The sequence below is a fragment of the Salvelinus alpinus genome, chromosome 19, assembly GCF_045679555.1.
Source record: "Salvelinus alpinus chromosome 19, SLU_Salpinus.1, whole genome shotgun sequence".
NCBI lineage: Eukaryota > Metazoa > Chordata > Actinopteri > Salmoniformes > Salmonidae > Salvelinus > Salvelinus alpinus.
In genome coordinates, this window is record NC_092104.1 from 5,858,360 (window position 1) to 5,878,644 (window position 20,285).

General features: G+C 45.9%; 2 protein-coding genes across 2 annotated transcripts; one reads left to right on the plus strand and one right to left on the minus strand.

Annotated features, from left to right (window-relative positions):
• Window positions 1-1,354: 1,354 nt before the first annotated feature.
• On the minus strand, window positions 1,355-8,986 carry LOC139544917 (granzyme A-like). The gene is made up of 5 exons (XM_071352118.1): window positions 8,834-8,986; window positions 8,485-8,656; window positions 8,051-8,189; window positions 2,193-2,477; window positions 1,355-1,803 (listed from the first exon to the last, which is right to left on the minus strand). Exons 1-5 carry the CDS (start codon window positions 8,895-8,897, stop codon window positions 1,651-1,653), a joined length of 813 nt encoding a protein of 270 aa, XP_071208219.1. The 5' UTR covers window positions 8,898-8,986; the 3' UTR covers window positions 1,355-1,650.
• Window positions 8,987-16,573: 7,587 nt separating this feature from the next.
• LOC139544919 (probable glutathione peroxidase 8) lies at window positions 16,574-20,196 on the plus strand. Its single transcript, XM_071352121.1, has 4 exons — window positions 16,574-16,870; window positions 17,022-17,283; window positions 17,575-18,512; window positions 20,120-20,196. Exons 1-3 carry the CDS (start codon window positions 16,649-16,651, stop codon window positions 17,736-17,738), a joined length of 648 nt encoding a protein of 215 aa, XP_071208222.1. The 5' UTR covers window positions 16,574-16,648; the 3' UTR covers window positions 17,739-18,512; window positions 20,120-20,196.
• The last annotated feature ends 89 nt before the right edge of the window (window positions 20,197-20,285 follow it).

Consider the following 20,285-nt stretch of genomic DNA (forward strand, 5'->3'; position numbering starts at 1 on the left):
CGCCTTCTGGATGGTAGCGGGGTGAACAGGCAGTGGCTCGGGTGGTTGTTGTCCTTGATGATCTTTTTGTCCTTCCTGTGACATCGGGTGGTGTAGGTGTCCTGGAGGGCAGGTAGTTTGCCCCCGGTGATGCGTTGTGCAGACCTCACTACCCTCTGGAGAGCCTTACGGTTGTGGGCGGTGCAGTTGCCTTACCAGACTGTGATACAGCCCGACAGGATGCTCTCGATTGTGCATCTGTAAAAGTTTGTCAGGGTTTTAGGTGACAAGCCACATTTCTACAGCCTCCTGATGTTGGAAGAGGCGCGGTTGTGCCTTCTTCACAACACTGTCTGTGTGGGTGGACCATTTCAGTTTGTCTGTGATGTGTATGTATGTGTGTGGGTGGACCATTTCAGTTTGTCTGTGATGTGTATGCCCAGGAACTTAAAACTTTCCACCTTCTCCACTGCTGTCCCTTCGATGTGGATAGGGGGCTGCTCCCTCCGCTGTTTCCTGAAGTCCACGATCCTTTGTTTTGTTGACGTTGAGTGTGAGGTTGTTTTCCTGACACCACACTCCGAGGGCCCTCACCTCCTCCTCCCTATAGGCTGTCTCGTCGCTGTTGGTAATCAAGCTCACTACTGTTGTGTCATGTGCAAACTTGATGATTGAGTTGGAGGCGTGCATGACCATGCAGTCGTGGGTGAACAGGGAGTACAGGAGGGGGATGAGCACGCACCCTTGTGGGGCCCCAGTGTTGAGGGTCAGCGAAGTGGAGGCGGGGGCGGCCACCTGGGGGCGGCCCGTCAGGAAGTCCAGGACCCAATTGCACAGGGCGGGGTTGAGACCTAGGGCCTCCAGCTTGATGATGAGTATATATACAGTGTTGTAACGATGTGCAAATAGTGAAAGTACAAAAGGGAAAAGAAATAAACATAAATATGTTTTTTTTTTTTTTTTTACGTTTCTCTCACTTTCATTCTTTGTCTTTCTCACTGCAGAAGACGTGATGCTAGTGGGCAGGGCTTACAACAGGGCTGCATTCAGTATGTTTTTACGTTCTGAAACGTTCAATTGAACGGAAACGGGTCTGTACTAAACGACCAGTTAAAAAACCCGGTTCGGGTTGTGGAACGCTGTCAGCATGGCCACTGCCCTTTTAAATACATCACTTATTGCATTAAGCTACACCTCGCCACCCACCAAACGGGAGCAAACATACCTCAGTCTGTTCGAGAACATTTTTGGGGAAACGTTCAGCAACATAGCAGACGTTCAAGAGAACTGAAATCACCTCTGGTGTTGTGATGGGCGGGGCTTATAGCAGTCGATGTGGTACTAAAATAATTCATATAATAATTGGGGCTTTTAAGATGTTTTTTTATTGATTTTCAAATGCAGGAAAAGTAAAAAGTAAGCATACAGAAGCAATAATGTATATCAAATTGTTGCGTTATATCACCCAATAATTCAGAGAACAATGTTATACTTTCACTTCTTGACTGTTCACAACATGCTCATTTGATTAGTGATTTTTTGATTGATATTAATTCATATTTAAGGAGAAAGACACTTTGTGTTTTCCAGTTGCTAAAAAAATAATGATATTAAATGGCATTTTGATCATAATATATCAATGTTTTTCAGAATAGACAGAAGTTGGCTAAATCAGCCAGCGGTCTGGATGTTTGTATTGATCCAGTCCTGGTATTTAGATATGAGTGTGTACACTCCAGGTTTGGTCTTGCGACCACATCCATGCCCGAAGGACACGACTCCCCTTAGTTTACCTCCACACACCAACGGGCCACCGGAGTCTCCCTGAAACACACAGCACATATATTACTTTAACACGCATGCACGCACGCACACACGCACACACACACACACACACACACACACACACACACACACACACACACACACACACATATACACACACACACACACACACACACGTGTAACAGTATAACTTTACGTCCGTACCCTCGCCCCGACCAGGGCTCGAACCAGGGACCCTCTGCACACATCAACAACAGTCACCCACGAAGCATCGTTACCCATCACTCCACAAAAGCCGCGGCCCTTGCAGAGCAAGGGGAACCACTACTTCAAGGTCTCAGAGCGAGTGACGTCACCGATTGAAAGGCTATTAGCGCGCACCACCGCTAACTAGATAGCCATTTCACATCCGTTACACACGCACGCACCTGACAAGCATCAGCCGGCTGCTGACATCCAACGTAACCAGCACACAGCATGCCTCCATAGATGATAGGGTTGAAGTTGTAGTATTTTCCGGAATTACACTTGGCTCTGTTGATCACGGTGACGTCTACAGACAACAGGACATCAGACTGGGCTGACCTGTTACCGTTTTCTATCGTTAATCCCCATCCGGCCACAGAGCACTCTGTCCCAGCCGGGACGTCCCATACAGGATCGGGTAGACTCATGATGTCCACAGTCTTGGTCAGCTCCACTGGTTTCGTCAGCTGGAGGAAATGGGGGTGGGGGGGGGGACACATTAGTGGTGCGCATGTCGGCGGTTTGTTCACCCGCCCGCAATTGCTAATAACCCATTGGAAACCGCCCGACTATATCTGATCATGTGAAAAATCGCACCAAACCCTAACCTGCAAATACAGGTTTGCTACAGTCAAAAATGGCAGAACGCTGTGTTGACAGGTGGTGCAGGATTTGTTTTACATTAATTATTTCAAACTTTCTAATTTCAATAGGTCTTTGGTGGTCACGTGACCTACTGGACTGAAAAACCAAGGTTCAGAATGTCCACTGAGTAGCCTTAAATGTAGCACAAACTTTCGTTTGTCCATTTTTCATTTCACACGATTTTACATGAATTTTTCAAAATGTTAAATTTCAATAGCTCCTTGGTCATGTGACCTACTGACCTCAACCAAGGTTCAGTGTCCACTGACTAATCTTATATATTGCACACCCTTTTGTTTGTCCCTTTTCATCTCAGGTGATTTTATGTAAGTGTTTCATTTATTTTTATTTTTTAATAGCTCCTTGGTCATGTGACCTGGTGACTTCAACCAAGGTTCAGAATGTCCACTCAGTGGGCCTACACATTGCACACTCTTTAGTTAATTTTCATCTCACACGGTTTTACATTAAAAAAAATTACTTTTGTAATTTCAATAGTTCCCTGGTCATGTAACCTACAACCCTCATACTACTTTCAGAATATCCACTGACTAGCCTTATACATGGCACACCCTGTTGTTTGCCCATTTTCATATCACACGTGTTTACATACATTCTAATTTCAATAGCTAATTGGTCACTCAGTGGGCCTACACATTGCGTATCCTTTGAATTTGTCCATTTTCATCTCACACGTTTTTACATTAATTGCCTTCTCTGTTCCCCTGAAGGACAGTGTCACTCACTCACCTATTCACTTGGGCCTTCTCCCTAGGGCCTTCCTGACCTCCAGGCAGGCCCCCATTGACCTGGTGACCTCTGACTCCAGGCCTCTAGGCCTACACTCCCTGCCTGCCTGCCTGCCTGCCCTCTTCCTGGGCCTGAGAGTGTATAGCTTACTCCCTGGAACGACAGACCTCTAGGCCTCCACACCCACTCTCCCTACACAGTCAACACCCCTCTCACTGGGCATCACCGCGTCCCGGCCGGGACTCAGCCATCTCCATAACCTTGCCCACCAGGCGAACCGGGGCACCCACACTTAAGCACCCCTCCCCGGACACTAAGACGTCTATATTCCTACTGTCAGGAACCATGTGCACCTGGTAACCCGAAACAGGCTATGTGCACCTGGTAACCCGAAACAGGCTATGTGCACCTGGTAACCCGAAACAGGCTATGTGCACCTGGTAACCCGAAACAGGCTTTGTGCAACCGCCCTCTTTTTTCCACTCAGAGACTAAGTCCCCACTCCAACCTCCATGGCCCGCGAGTCCCGCCGTCCCTGCTCAGACTCTGAGTTCCCTCTGTCTTGTTGGAGGGCTCCTCGCGCACCTGGTGACCCTTTGACTTCCACAGCGAGTCCCAACCTGACTCACAGTCCCACCAGAGGACGGGCCCGGGACGATCGGCGACCACCACCTAGCCCATTACTATCCAGAGCCCCATGTAAATGTCATACGCCTTCTACCCGCCTGCCTGGGCTCTCTCACATTCTGTGTCTGGCCTCTGGCCCTTCTGTGTGAACCTGGTAACCCGTAAGTAAAGAAGGAGGAAGGTGGAGGAAGACGCCTTCCGTCCCCGACAAAAGCTTGGAGCGAGGTCTGACTTTCAATAGATCGCAGCGAGTGAGCTGCTCTGCTACGTACAAAACCCTGACCCAGAATCAGGTCGTCTACAAGTGATTTAGCACCAGGTTCCCCACAAACATGCGATGCACATCAGGAGTGGGCCGGCAACTCATGCGGCCGCACCCCAATCCCGTCACGAATGGCTCTACTCACCTGCCAAAAGAGGCAGGCTATCGTTACGTTTCGTTACGTTTAAGGGGGATTCTGACTTAGAGGCGTTCAGTCATAATCCCACAGACAGTAGCTTCGCACCATTGGCTCCACAGCCAAGCACATACACCAAATGTACTTGGGGGATTTGAGTGCGACCGATTTGAGCTGGGTATGGTCCTTTGAATTTCGTCAAGTTGACATTCAGTGATCCGTGCCCGTCCGTTTCATGGGTCCGCAGCAAATCATTGGGCGTGGATGGTACTACCCACATCAGATGTCGGCCTCCCTCCCCAGACAAGCTGGAGATACCTCTCCCCACTTCGTTGGGCATGATGCAGATTCATGCAATGCCCTATCACTACAGGGCCAATTGGTTTAGTCTCCGCCGCGAGTCTAGTGAGCGTAGAGGAGACCTCCCCACCTACAATGTGTGGTGTCCCGCACTCAGGCAAGCCTGCGGCCTGGTAGTGTCAGTTAATGGTAAGGCACATGCCATCTCCACTACATGTATAAGGAGAGTGGAGGAGAGCTCCCACATAGAACGTGTAGAGTCCCACACCCAGGCGGACCTGAGACCTGGCGGTGTCCATAAACGCTAAGCACATTCCATCTCCATTTAGTGCTCCACTGTTAGCGGGTCCAGCCGAAGCCAGCGCCCGATTTCAAACCTTTGCGGTTTAGAGTTAGCTAAGTATACTGGGGACGTGTGTTTAAACGTTTCACCACAGCCGCTCTGTGATCAGACTGATGCCAGTACTACACTTTCATCAGCCGTCCCAGGTCTTAACTCCACCCACCCTCCCAGCCAAATCCAGGGATGCGTTCGAGCCATCATTAACTGATTGGCTTCCTGTTAAGGTCAGGATTCGTTTACAAGAGCCCCGCAGCAAATCATTGAGTCTGGTGTAACTGCCGTCACATTTTCATGCTTGACGGAAAGAGCCATATCCTAGGACCGACTGCTGCCTTCCTTTTAACGATCAACAGCCTTCACCATCTGCAGGACTCTCTTTGCGTACGGACTAGTACCAAGGTAACTCTCGTTTTGGTTTGCATCGTTAGCGACACCTGAAAACAGGTGACATACAGGGAGGGATTGGAAGAGCCCTGCTAGAGGGATACCTCGTTATCTCCCTTACTAAAGCTCAGGACTCCTTAAGAGAGTCATTGTTACTCCCACCATTGACCCACGCTTCATTGAATTTCTTCACTTTGACATTCAGAGTACTGGGCCGAAATCACATCGCGTCAACACCCACCTCGGGCCTTCGCGATGCTTTGTTTTAATTAAACAGTCGGATTCCCCTGGTCCGCACCAGTTCAAAGTCAGCTGCTATGCCCTGGCCGACGCAACCCGGCAGAGTCCCAGCATGAACGGGGCCGGCGAGCGCTGTAGCTGGGCAGATCCGTGAGAAGGGCCCGGCGCATGTCCCGAGTCGTTGCCACCAACCGCCAGACCCAACCCCCCACCGGCCCACTTTCGGTCCGCCGACGGACACCACCCCGACAAACCCCCGCACGCAGCCCCTTGCGAGACCACGCACGATATACTGCGAGATGGGCCGCACAACGAACTTCCAATGGTGGCGAGAGGAGGGCGACGGAGCAACTGCTCCCCCAGCCGCGGCTCGAGCCCTGCTTCGCACCCCAGCCTGACGACGCAGCCCTTAGAGCCAATCCTTATCCCGAAAGTTACGGATCTGAGTTGCCGACTTCCCTTTCCTACATTGTTCTAACATGTCAGAGGCTGTTCACCTTGGAGACCTGCTGCAGATATGGGTACGGCTCGGCGCGAGATTTACACCCTCTCCCCTGGATTTTCAAGGGCCAGCGAGAGCTCACCGGACTCCACCGGAACCGCAACGCTTTCCAGGCTTGGGCCCCTCTCTTGGGGCGAACCCATTCCAGGGCGCCCTGCCCTTCACAAAGAAAAGAGAACTCTCCCCGGGGCTCCCGCCAGCTTCTCCGGGATCGGTCGCGTTACCGCACTGGACGTCTCGCAGTGCCCGTCTCCGCCAGTCCGTGGACATTCTGAAATTAGTTTAAGGTCAGTAGGTCACAAATTAGAACGTTTGAAAAATGTATGTAAAATCTTGTGAGTTGAAAATTGACAAATTCAAAGGATGCGCAATGTGTAGGCCCACTGAGTGGACATTCTGAACCTTGTTTGAGTCCAGTAGGTCACATGACCAATTAGCTATTGAAATTAGCTATTGAAATTAGAATGTAAAAACGTGTGAGATGAAAATGGACAAACAGGGTGTGCCATGTATAAGGCTAGTCAGTGGATATTCTGAAAGTAGTATGAGGGTTGTAGGTCACATGACCAGGGAACTATTGAAATTAAAAAAGTTAAAAAAATGAATGTAAAACCGTGTGAGATGAAAATTAACAAACTAAAGAGTGTGCAATGTGTAGGCCCACTGAGTGGACATTCTGAACCTTGTTTGAGTCAAGTAGGTCACATGACCAAGGAGCTATTGAAATTCTAATGTCAAAAAAGTTTGTACTTTGTTTAAAACTAATTTTAAACTAGGAAAACTAATTTTAAACTAGGAATACAAAATGCTGCTCAAATTTCCACATGTTTATTAGCTTTGGAAAGCAAATTAATGCCCAAATCGTGAAAATAAGACCTGTGCAATGTTTTGTGCAATTTTTCAAACATCATGACACTGATTTGGAGTCTGTGGCTCAAGTGGCTTGAAAGCTATTGAGGTTTGAAAGCGCTAATATCCGTTGAATATCCAACTTGAAACTGTCTTTACCTCGGTCATGTTGTGACTGTGGAATTTGTACAGCGCCTCACAATCACATAACATAGACGGCACTGCTATCATCCTCATAACACTTTACCAATCTTAGCCAAATATTACTGTTCTGGCCCTCCCTTCTCTTTTTTAACTCTCCTTTCGCAGCTTTTGTCTTATTGAATTAAACCCCGACAATGTCACTTTTGCCTCCGTGGATTGACATTAACTTGTTCTGCCTGTTGCCATTAGCATGATTTGGTGATTGGCGTGTAGGCTATTTGGCGCACGTACGGTTAAGTTTAGGTTTATGTACTACTGCAAGAATAACCTCCAGGTAGCCTATAGATATAAACTATAGATATAAACTGCACAATAATTATACATGTATGGATATTTTAAAGATTGTTTTCGCTTTATTCAAATCGCCCTTATTGAATGACCCTAAACCCGTCTGCCCCGTGGATATAACCGCTTGGCCTGCGGGTTATGAGTCAACACGCGCATCACTAGGACACATGCAAGGTGACACAAGTATATGTATCTTATTAGCTGATGTGTCGTGAACGTTCTGGTACAAACAATGGTTTCCCACATCTCCCAACTGGGTGCCACACATTGACCGCGGACGAGGTGTATCCCCTTTACTATGTAAAGCGCTTTGAGTACATCCGTAGGTAGAAAGGCGCTATTTATAAATCCAATCCATTATTTGTTGTTGTTGTTGTTATTACTTTAAATTAAAAACATTATTCTCAAATACACGTGGTGGGTCTCTCAATCTGTTTTTACACCTAATTTTGAATGAGAAATATCATGGATTATGTTTGGTGCAATTTATTGTTTCTGAATGATCCTGACCTGTAGCAGCATGATGTCGTGGCGGTGGTCCGCAGCATTGTAGTCGGGATAAGGAACGTGGTTCTCCACATCTCTGACCTGTCTGTAAGCCTTCTCAGTTGCATTTACGGAGTGGACACCCAGGTTGACCCTCTTTATTCTAAAGACAATATCCAGAATCCGATTTCGTTAGACAATACATTCCTTTGAAAAAATGTACATGGAGACGTGTTGGATACACTAGCATCTCTGAATATACAGTATAGGATCACAGATCGATGTTACACCACAAAATTAAACATTGACATTCAGCACGATACAGTTTGACTTAATTCATTTCAGCTTGCGTAATAAAAAATATATATTTGTATTAATACATATTTTCTCAGCAATTAAACAAAAAACAATATTACAAAAGATGCACAAAAAAAACATTTAGTATTGTGACAACCTACAAATGTGAGGACAAGCCCTTTTTTACTTTACAGTGGGCTGCAGTCAGGACCCATGACTCGTTGATGAGGATCCCTCCACAGACCAGATCACCTTTGCCGTTCTCCAATCGGGCCATGTAGGGTAAAGAGTGAGGCACCACCTCCGCTCCACCAATGATCTTTGCACAATCACCTTGGAGGAAATATGAAAGTATACATCGAAGTGGATCAGTGAAGACAGGGAACATGGGTACATACATACTGACAGACACTGAACGTATACAGACACTGAGCACCAAGACAATGGAGAAGATCAGATACGATGGCGTGCATTGTACCCACACATACACAGGCACACAGAGACTCTTACCTGTGTGCAGATACAACGGGAGAATAGTGACGACCCAGAGACAGACGACTATGATGTGTGTCATGGTCGTGTCCTTCAGAAGGCTCTGGTGTAGAGATGCTGTCTAATGTTGTTCTGATGTTGGTGTGAAGAAAGCTGTGAGGAGCTCTGGTCTCTCTCTGACTTTTGAACCGCTGTTTATGCTCAACTCAAAGGATGTGGTCGTGGTAACAAGTCAGAAACTCACACAGACAGCCAGCACCCTCAGTTTCCAGACACTGGTCAACTCACAGTCACAATACTTTGCCAGAGCCCGGACTTGAACCCGATCAAACATCTCTGGAGAGACCTGAAAATAGCTGTGCAGCAACGCTTCCCATCCAACCTGACAGAGCTTGAGAGGATCTGCAGAGAAGAATGAGAGAAACTCCCCAAATACAGGGGTGCCAAGCTTGTAGCATCATACCCAAGAAGACATGAGGCTGTAATCGCTGCCAAAGGTGCTTCAACAAAGTACTGAGTAAAGGGTCTGAATACTTATGCAAATGTATTTTGTTTTTTATTTTTAATAAATTTGCTAAAAAAAAAAAAAAAAAAAGAGGTTTTGCTTTCTCACTATGGGGTGTTGTGTGTAGATTGAGGGGAAAAAATGTTTTCATCAATTTTAGACTAAGGCTGTAACGGAACAAAATGTGGAAATAAGTCAAGGGGTCTGAAAACTTTCTGAATGGACTGTATATACACTGCTCAAAAGAATAAAGGGAACACTTAAACAACACAATGTAACTCCAAGTCAATCACACTTCTGTGAAATCAAACTGTCCACTTAGGAAGCAACACTGATTGACAATAAATTTCACATGCTGTTGTGCAAATGGAATAGACAAAAGGTGGAAATTATATGCAATTAGCAAGACACCCCCAATAAAGGAGTGGTTCTGCAGGTGGTGACCACAGACCACTTCTCAGTTCCTATGCTTCCTGGCTGATGTTTTGGTCACTTTTGAATGCTGGCGGTGCTTTCACTCTAGTGGTAGCATGAGACGGAGTCTACAACCCACACAAGTGGCTCAGGTAGTGCAGCTCATCCAGGATGGCACATCAATGCGAGCTGTGGCAAGAAGGTTTGCTGTGTCTGTCAGCGTAGTGTCCAGAGCATGGAGGCGCTACCAGGAGACAGGCCAGTACATCAGGAGACGTGGAGGAGGCCGTAGGAGGGCAACAACCCAGCAGCAGGACCACTACCTCCGCCTTTGAGCAAGGAGGAGCACTGCCAGAGCCCTGCAAAATGACCTCCAGCAGGCCACAAATGTGTCTGCTGGGGGGGGTCCAATCATGATGTCAGTGATCTTCAGGTTGCAGTCGGAGCTCTAGAAAGATGCCAAAGTTTATGACTTGGATGTCCGTTCAAAAATATTTTTCCCAGTATAACCTCTTTTTTTCTGAGTTCCCAGTTGTTTTGAATGCAGAAACTTTGCTTCTTGAAAATCCTACAGTTGAAGTCAGAAGTTTACATACACTTAGGTTGGAGTCATTAAAACTCGTTTTTCAACCACTCCACACATTTCTTGTTAACAAACTATAGTTTTGGCAAGTCGGTTAGGACATCTACTTTGTGCATGACACAAGTCATTTTTCCAACAATTGTTTACAGACAGATTATTTCACTTATAATTCACTATGTCACAATTCCAGTGGATCAGAAGTTTCTATTGTCAACAAATAGATAGACAGTCAACCCATAAATAGTAGTAAATAGAAGTGAAACGTATCAGTTGTTAAATGAGCCTCCATACTCTATCTGCATTCTCTGTGCATCTATCCTGTTCTCTAGAATCAGATCATACCTAGTCCTACAACATGTCCTGTTCTCTAGAATCAGATCATACCCAGTCCAACAACATGTCCTGTTCTCTAGAATCAGATCATACCCAGTCCAACATGTCCTGTTCTCTAGAATCAGATCATACCCAGTCCTACAGCATGTTGTGTTCTCTAGAATCAGATCATACCCAGTCCAACAACATGTCCTGTTCTCTAGAATCAGATCATACTCAGTCCTACAACATGTCCTGTTCTCTAGAATTGAACTGTTCCATCCTATCATCTCTTCCCTCTGCTCAAACCTTCTCCAACCTATCTCCTGATTCTGCCTCCTCAACCCTCCTCTCCTCCCTTTCTGCATCCTTTGACTCTCTATGTCCCCTATCCTCCAGGCCGGCTCGGTCCTCCCCTCCTGCTCCGTGGCTCGACGACTCATTGCGAGCTCACAGAACAGGGCTCCGGGCAGCCGAGCGGAAATGGAGGAAAACTCGCCTCCCTGCGGACCTGGCATCCTTTCACTCCCTCCTCTCTACATTCTCCTCTTCTGTCTCTGCTGCTAAAGCCAATTTCTACCACTCTAAATTCCAAGCATCTGCCTCTAACCCTAGGAAGCTCTTTGCCACCTTCTCCTCCCTCCTGAATCCTCCTCCCCCTCCTCCCCCCTCCTCCCTCTCTGCTGATGACTTCGTCAACCATTTTGAAAAGAAGGTCGACGACATCCGATCCTCGTTTGCTAAGTCAAACGACACCGCTGGTTCTGCTCACACTGCCCTACCCTGTGCTTTGACCTCTTTCTCCCCTCTCTCTCCAGATGAAATCTCGCGTCTTGTGACGGCCGGCCGCCCAACAACCTGCCCGCTTGACCCTATCCCCTCCTCTCTTCTCCAGACCATTTCCGGAGACCTTCTCCCTTACCTCACCTCGCTCATCAACTCATCCTTGACCGCTGGCTACGTCCCTTCCGTCTTCAAGAGAGCGAGAGTTGCACCCCTTCTGAAAAAACCTACACTCGATCCCTCCGATGTCAACAACTACAGACCAGTATCCCTTCTTTCTTTTCTCTCCAAAACTCTTGAACGTGCCGTCCTTGGCCAGCTCTCCTGCTATCTCTCTCAGAATGACCTTCTTGATCCAAATCAGTCAGGTTTCAAGACTAGTCATTCAACTGAGACTGCTCTTCTCTGTGTCACGGAGGCGCTCCGCACTGCTAAAGCTAACTCTCTCTCCTCTGCTCTCATCCTTCTAGACCTATCGGCTGCCTTTGATACTGTGAACCATCAGATCCTCCTCTCCACCCTCTCCGAGCTGGGCATCTCCGGCGCGGCCCACGCTTGGATTGCGTCCTACCTGACAGGTCGCTCCTACCAGGTGGCGTGGCGAGAATCTGTCTCCGCACCACGTGCTCTCACCACTGGTGTCCCCCAGGGCTCTGTTCTAGGCCCTCTCCTATTCTCGCTATACACCAAGTCACTTGGCTCTGTCATATCCTCACATGGTCTCTCCTATCATTGCTATGCAGACGACACACAATTAATCTTCTCCTTTCCCCCCTCTGATAACCAGGTGGTGAATCGCATCTCTGCATGTCTGGCAGACATATCAGTGTGGATGACGGATCACCACCTCAAGCTGAACCTCGGCAAGACGGAGCTGCTCTTCCTCCCGGGGAAGGACTGCCCGTTCCATGATCTCGCCATCACGGTTGACAACTCCATTGTGTCCTCCTCCCAGAGTGCTAAGAACCTTGGCGTGATCCTGGACAACACCCTGTCGTTCTCAACTAACATCAAGGCGGTGACCCGTTCCTGTAGGTTCATGCTCTACAACATTCGCAGAGTACGACCCTGCCTCACGCAGGAAGCGGCGCAGGTCCTAATCCAGGCACTTGTCATCTCCCGTCTGGATTACTGCAACTCGCTGTTGGCTGGGCTCCCTGCCTGTGCCATTAAACCCCTACAACTCATCCAGAACGCCGCAGCCCGTCTGGTGTTCAACTTTCCCAAGTTCTCTCACGTCACCCCGCTCCTCCGCTCTCTCCACTGGCTTCCAGTTGAAGCTCGCATCCGCTACAAGACCATGGTGCTTGCCTACGGAGCTGTGAGGGGAACGGCACCTCCGTACCTTCAGGCTCTGATCAGGCCCTACACCCAAACAAGGGCACTGCGTTCATCCACCTCTGGCCTGCTCGCCTCCCTACCTCTGAGGAAGTACAGTTCCCGCTCAGCCCAGTCAAAACTGTTCGCTGCTCTGGCACCCCAATGGTGGAACAAACTCCCTCACGACGCCAGGTCAGCGGAGTCAATCACCACCTTCCGGAGACACCTGAAACCCCACCTCTTTAAGGAATACCTAGGATAGGATAAAGTAATCCTTCTAACCCCCCCCCCCCTTAAAAGAGTTAGATGCACTATTGTAAAGTGGTTGTTCCACTGGATATCATAAGGTGAATGCACCAATTTGTAAGTCGCTCTGGATAAGAGCGTCTGCTAAATGACTTAAATGTAAATGTAAATGTAGAATCAGATCATACCCAGTCCAACAACATGTCCTGTTCTCTAGAATCAGATCATACCCAGTCCAACAACATGTCCTGTTCTCTAGAATCAGATCATACCCAGTCCAACAACATGTCCTGTTCTCTAGAATCAGATCATACCCAGTCCAACAACATGTCCTGTTCTCTAGAATCAGATCATACCCAGTCCTACAACATGTCCTGTTCTCTAGAATCAGATCATACCCAGTCCAACAACATGTCCTGTTCTCTAGAATCAGATCATACCCAGTCCTACAACATGTCCTGTTCTCTAGAATCAGATCATACCCAGTCCAACAACATGTCCTGTTCTCTAGAATCAGATCATACCCAGTCCAACAACATGTCTTGTTCTCTAGAATCAGATCATACCCAGTCCAACAACATGTCCTGTTCTCTAGAATCTGATCATACCCAGTCCAACAACATGTCCTGTTCTCTAGAATCAGATCATACCCAGTCCTACAACAACACGTCCACCAACACAAACAATTATTGACACTTACAGTACAACGGGTGCATATATTTTCAGGAGGACAATTTTAGAACATTTAACGCCAATCAAGAGTTTTGGTGTGTTGTGATGCGCGTGTGTGGTGTGATGCGTGCTTGTGTGTGTGTGTGGTGTGAAGCGCGCGCTTGTGTGTGTGTGTGGTGTGAAGCGTGTGTGTGTGTGTACAATGCTTGTGTATGTGTGTGTGCCTGTACGGACAGACCTGTTTAGGCACATTCCTCCTGTAGGTGGTTGATGTTATGACAGGTTTCATATTACTGTGTGACAGTCCGGCCTTCACCACTGTGTCTGACGGCGAAAGGTCACATCATCAGCTTGCATCATGGGTGTTTGTATACCTTTACAGTCTTTGGGGTGTACAATAAGACCATAGACCAATAGTGTGTGAATTTGAGGGTGTGTAAACTTATTTGCCGTAGCAGTATTTACACTGCAAAGCAATTTCCCCTATTAGATATTAAAGTATTTATTGATTCATTCACTCAAACCTTGAAGACGTGTCTCTGTGCTCTCTTCTTGCGGTGAATACAGAGTCTCTGGCAGATCGTGGAATTCCAGGCAGGGAGAATGGCGCCATCTGGTGGCTACGGGGATATTGGCTAAAATCGGCTCTGCGCTCAGCCACCCGCTCACCATCCGATTTAAAGCGCTTGTGAAATGATCAAGGATGCCTCAATGCTTATTTAAAGAAAACAGAAAATACTAATAATACTTAGTTGACATTAGAATAATGTCTGATAAAAGATGACTTATTAACTGAAAGCCATTGGATAAATTATCGGCCTATTTTTACATCATTTTCACTTTAACCTTTTGTCAATAGGGGGAGCTGTTAGCATTATTTTTTTTTTTACATTTCCAAATTAAACTGCCTCGTGCTAAATTCTTGATCGTACAATATGCATATTATTGTTATTATTGGATAGAAAACAGTCTATAGTTTCTATAGGAGTTGAAATTTTGTCTCTGAGTGGTACAGAACAATTTTTACAGCACTTTTCATGACAGGGTTCAGATTTCAGAAATTTTTACCTCTGATCTGGGGTCTGTTTATAAGGCCACAGTGAATGCTATGAAGAAACCGACACTACCTACGTCTTCCTCTGGGTGTCTGTACGTCATCACGTTTTCAATGAACTCGATGGGACGTTCACAGCCATTATAAATGACAAAAATGTACAGAGACCCCTCTTTCTCAACGTGCGCCTCAAGCGTGAAGGCCATCGGACCTGTCTCGTTCCAAATCGTTTTCTAACCAGCTATATTTCTCCGGTCATGTTTTCAGTCGTTATAGTTGTTAAAAACATCATAATGTAGTTAATTTGAAACGTTTTATAGCAATTTATATCCGTTTAGTGCGATTCTGAGGAATTTATTTGTCGTGCACTTTCTAGCTTTGGGAACGTTTCGCGGTCTCGGTCGTTGTTAGTGGACATTTCGAAGGACAGAGGACATCTATCGACCAAAAGACGTTTATAACATAGAAAGGATACATTGCCCAAGAATATGATGGAAGATCAGCTCAAAGTAAGCAATATTTAATATGATAAACCGTGTTTCTGTCGAAATATTTTAAACGCATTTTTCGCCATTTTGTTTTGTATAGCTTCACTTGGCCAACCCTGTATTGAAAAGTAAGGATAATTTTAAAAATGTAAATCAGCGGTTGCATTAAGAACTAATTTGTCTTTCGATTCCTGTCAACCCTGTATTTTTTAGTCAAGTATATGATTAGCTTTTAATTAAACTAGATCACTCTGATAGATGACGTCAGACATATTGAGGCTTGATTTCCTAGTATTTTCATTGTGTAACCACGGTTTTGTATGGCTAAATATGCACCTTTTCGAACAAACTGTATATGTATGTTGTAAAATGATGTTACAGGAGTGTCATCGGAAGAATTCTGAGAAGGTTAGTGAAAAAATTAATATCTTTTGGCGGTGATTACGTTATAGCGCTCTTTGGCTGGAATCGATGCTCTGGTAACGTTTTCACATGTAGTATGCTAACTTATCGATTTATTGTGTTTTCGCTGTAAAACGCTTAGAAAATCTGAAATATTGTCTGGAATCACAAGATCTGGGTCTTTCCATTGCTATGCTTTGTCTATTCTTATGAAATGTTTTATGATGAGTAAATTGGTCATACACGTTGCTCTATCTAGTAATTCTAGTGGATTTGTGATGGTCGGTGCAATTGTAAACTGTGATTTCTACCTGAAATATGCACTTTTTTCTAACAAAAACTATCCTATACCATGAATATGTTATCAGACTGTCATCTGATGGTTTTTTTTATAGGTTATTGGCTATCAATATCTTAGTTGAGCCGAATTGGTGATAGCACCTGAAGGAGTAAGAAACTGATGGAGTTAGAATAGTGGTGTATTTTGCTAACGTGTTTAGCTAATAGATTTACATATTTTGTCTTCCCTGTAAAACATTTTAAAAATCTGAAATGGTGGCTTTATTCACAAGATCTGTATCTTTCATCTGGTGTCTTGGACTTGTGATTTAATGATATTTAGATGCTACTATCTACTTCTGAAGCTATGCTATCTATGCTAATCAGTGTGTGGGGGGTGGGGGGTGCTCCCGGATCCGGGTTTCTGAGGCAGTAAAAGTTAAAAGAAAAGTAGGTTAGACTAAAGGTAACATTTCCAGATTTCAAGGTTTGCCTGCTTGACTCTCCATGTTATTTTTTAAATGTTATTTTTAATAATGATTACAGGTCTTAAACAAATTAGATTATGAAATTAGAGTGCTGCTGAATCGCCCAGAAAACTCGGAATTCCCTTAGAGAAATCTGATCCCTAAAACGGAAGAGACCTCCTCCTCCAAAACCGTTACCTCCTCAATCGAGAAATTCACTATGTTCCCGCCGCCCAGCCAGATTCAACCCAACCCCCGTTGCCAAACTCCTTTCCCCGCCCCAAATCTTCCTTATTTCCCCCTCCAAGATGGAGGCGCTGGAGGTTTTGGGGGGCTACCCGACCAAGCCCTTAAACCCGAGAGCCCGAATGGTCAGGGTTCTACTGAGTATGACGGTGTGCATGGGATGTTTATTAATGCTACATAGTTTTCTCAAAATCTCCAAGTCCAGGAAGCCGCAAGATTTCTATTCTTTTGAGGTGAAGGACGCCAAAGGGAGAAGCGTTTCTTTGGAGAGATACCGAGGCAAAGTAAGTCCACATCAGCAAAACTCAACGAGTAGACTAACTCTGTGTACTGCAAAAGTCAGTCAGTTTATCTAAAAGGTTGATAACTTGTTTCTGAGATGTAGTATGTTTACAATTCCCCGATATATATATATTTTTTCCCCCCCTGGCGCAGGCGTCTCTGGTTGTCAACGTGGCGAGCCACAGCGAACACACTGAGGAGAACTATCGCTTCCTGCAGGAGCTGCACCGGGAATTGGGTACGTCCCATTTCAACGTCCTGGCTTTCCCCTGCGGCCAGTTCGGGGACACGGAGATGGGGGCCAGCCGGGACATCGAGGCCTACGCCAAGAACACCTATGGCGTCACTTTCACCATCTTCAGTAAGGTCAAAATCATGGGGTCGGAGGCGGAGCCAGCCTTCAAATTCATAACAGGTAGGCTTATTATAAGTCTGATATTTAATAAATACAGTTGATGCTATTTATAAAGGACAAGAAAAACGACGGGTAGTCTATCACAGGTTAACAAAGCCTAGACATACAGGCCTATCTTTAGTCTAACGTTTTAAAAATAGTAAAATATTATATTCAAGATAATATTATTCATGGGTACTGTGGGTGTGGGAGGAATTGCAGTTATTATGGCATATTGGCACATCACATGGTGGCACACAACACAACAAAGACGCTGGGCCTAATAACCATTTCTTTCCATTCACCATACAGATTCCGTGAAGAAGGTTCCGAAGTGGAACTTCTGGAAGTTCCTGGTGAACCCCGAAGGCCAGGTGGTGAGGTTCTGGAAGGCAGAGGAGCCCGCCGAGAGCGTGCGTAAGGAGGCCGTAACCATGGTGCGCCAGATTATTCTAAAGAAAAGGACAGAGCTCTGACGAGATGGTGGGCTCTGAGATGGCGAGGAGTAAGGACACCTCTGATGTTTCCAGAGTTTCAGAGTTTGAATGAAAGGTTATGAGGTATTAATTAAGATACAAAGTAAACTCTGTTGTTCGGTGCTGAGTGGTGACTTTAGGCCTAGTGCCTTGTGGTATGGGAAAGGATTTGCCATTCTTTTCTGAAGATGAAGAAGACGGAAGATGATGACTATTGCAATAAGAGATTAAAGGGTGTGTGTGTGTGTGTGTGTGTGTGTGTGTGTTGTAATGGCCCTACTGCCATGAATATAATAAAGTGTTATGCCACTAAAAAGGTGACACTGATATTTCCTGACAACAACCAGGTCCATAGTGAATTTCCTGACAACCACCAGGTCCATAGTGAATTCCCTGACAACAACCAGGTCCATAGTGAATTCCCTGACAACCACCAGGTCCATAGTGAATTCACTGACAACCACCAGGTCCATAGTGAATTCCCTGACAACAACCAGGTCCATAGTGAATTCCCTGACAACCACCAGGTCCATAGTGAATTCCCTGACAACCACCAGGTCCATAGTGAATTCCCTGACAACAACCAGGTCCATAGTGAATTCCCTGACAACAATCAGGTCCATAGTGAATTCCCTGACAACCACCAGGTCCATAATGATTGGGATATTCAAGAGGAAACCAATGGAAGGATTTCTTAAGCACATAATTTCCCATATCATGGCTTGCTAAACCAGTATAATAACCTCAAAGAACCACTAGTATGTGTAACATACAGTGGGGAGAACAAGTATTTGATACACTGCCGATTTTGCAGGTTTTCCTACTTACAAAGCATGTAGAGGTCTGTAATTTTTATCATAGGTACACTTCAACTGTGAGAGACGGAATCTAAAACAAAAATCCAGAAAATCACATTGTAGGATTTTTAAGTAATTAATTTGCATTTTATTGCATGACATAAGTATTTGATCACCTACCGACCAGTAAGAATTCCGGCTCTCACAGACCTGTTAGTTTTTCTTTAAGAAGCCCACCTGTTCTCCACTCATTACCTGTATTAACTGCACCTGTTTGAGCTCGTTACCTGTATAAAAGACACCTGTCCACACACTCAATCAAACAGACTCCAACCTCTCCACAATAGCCAAGACCAGAGAGATGTGTAAGGACATCAGGGGTAAATTGTAGACCTGCACAAGGCTGGGATGGGCTACAGGACAATAGGCAAGCAGCTTGGTGAGAAGGCAACAACTGTTGGCGCAATTATTCGAAAATGGAAGAAGTTCAAGATGACGGTCAATCACCCTCGGTCTGGGGCTCCATGCAAGATCTCACCTCGTGGGGCATCAATGATCATGAGGAAGGTGAGGGATCAGCCCAGAACTACACGGCAGGACCTGGTCAATGACCTGAAGAGAGCTGGGACCACAGTCTCAAAGAAAACCATTAGTAACACACTACGCCGTCATGGATTAAAATCCTGCAGCGCACGCAAGGTCCCCTTGCTCAAGCCAGCGCATGTCCAGGCCCGTCTGAAGTTTGCCAATGACCCTCTGGATGATCCAGAGGAGGAGTGGGAGAAGGTCATGTGGTCTGATGAGACAAAAATTGAGCTTTTTGGTCTAAACTCCACTCGCCGTGTTTGGAGGAAGAAGAAGGATGAGTACAACCCCAAGAACACCATCCCAACCGTGAAGCATGGAGGTGGAAACATCATTCTTTGGGGATGCTTTTCTGCAAAGGGGACAGGACGACTGCACCGTATTGAGGGGAGGATGTATGGGGCCATGTATCGCGAGATCTTGGCCAACAACCTCCTTCCCTCAGTAAGAGCATTGAAGATGGGTCGTGGCTGGGTCTTCCAGCATGACAACGACCCGAAACACACAGCCAGGGCAACTAAGGAGTGGCTCCGTAAGAAGCATCTCAAGGTCCTGGAGTGGCCTAGCCAGTCTCCAGACCTGAACCCAATAGAAAATCTTTGGAGGGAGCTGAAAGTCCGTATTGCCCAGCGACAGCCCCGAAACCTGAAGGATCTGGAGAAGGTCTGTATGGAGGAGTGGGCCAAAATCCCTGCTGCAGTGTGTGCAAACCTGGTCAAGAACTACAGGAAACGTATGATCTCTGTAATTGCAAACAAAGGTTTCTGTACCAAATATTAAGTTCTGCTTTTCTGATGTATCAAATACTTATGTCATGCAATAAAATGCAAATTAATTACTTAAAAATCATACAATGTGATTTTCTGGATTTTTGTTTTAGATTCCGTCTCCCACAGTTGAAGTGTACCTATGATAAAAATTACAGACCTCTACATGCTTTGTAAGTAGGAAAACTTGCAAAATCGGCAGTGTATCAAATACTTGTTCTCCCCACTGTAGATGTGTCTGATTTAAAGCAAGTTGTTACTCGTTTTGTCATTGCCGTTGTCAGATTAAAAGACTGTTCTTTAAACATATTAATCCTCAATCTCATCCATTCCACTGTCACCTGACACGTGACCACCTGTTCACCTTCCCTGTCAGTCATCCTACCTGTCCTGCTACC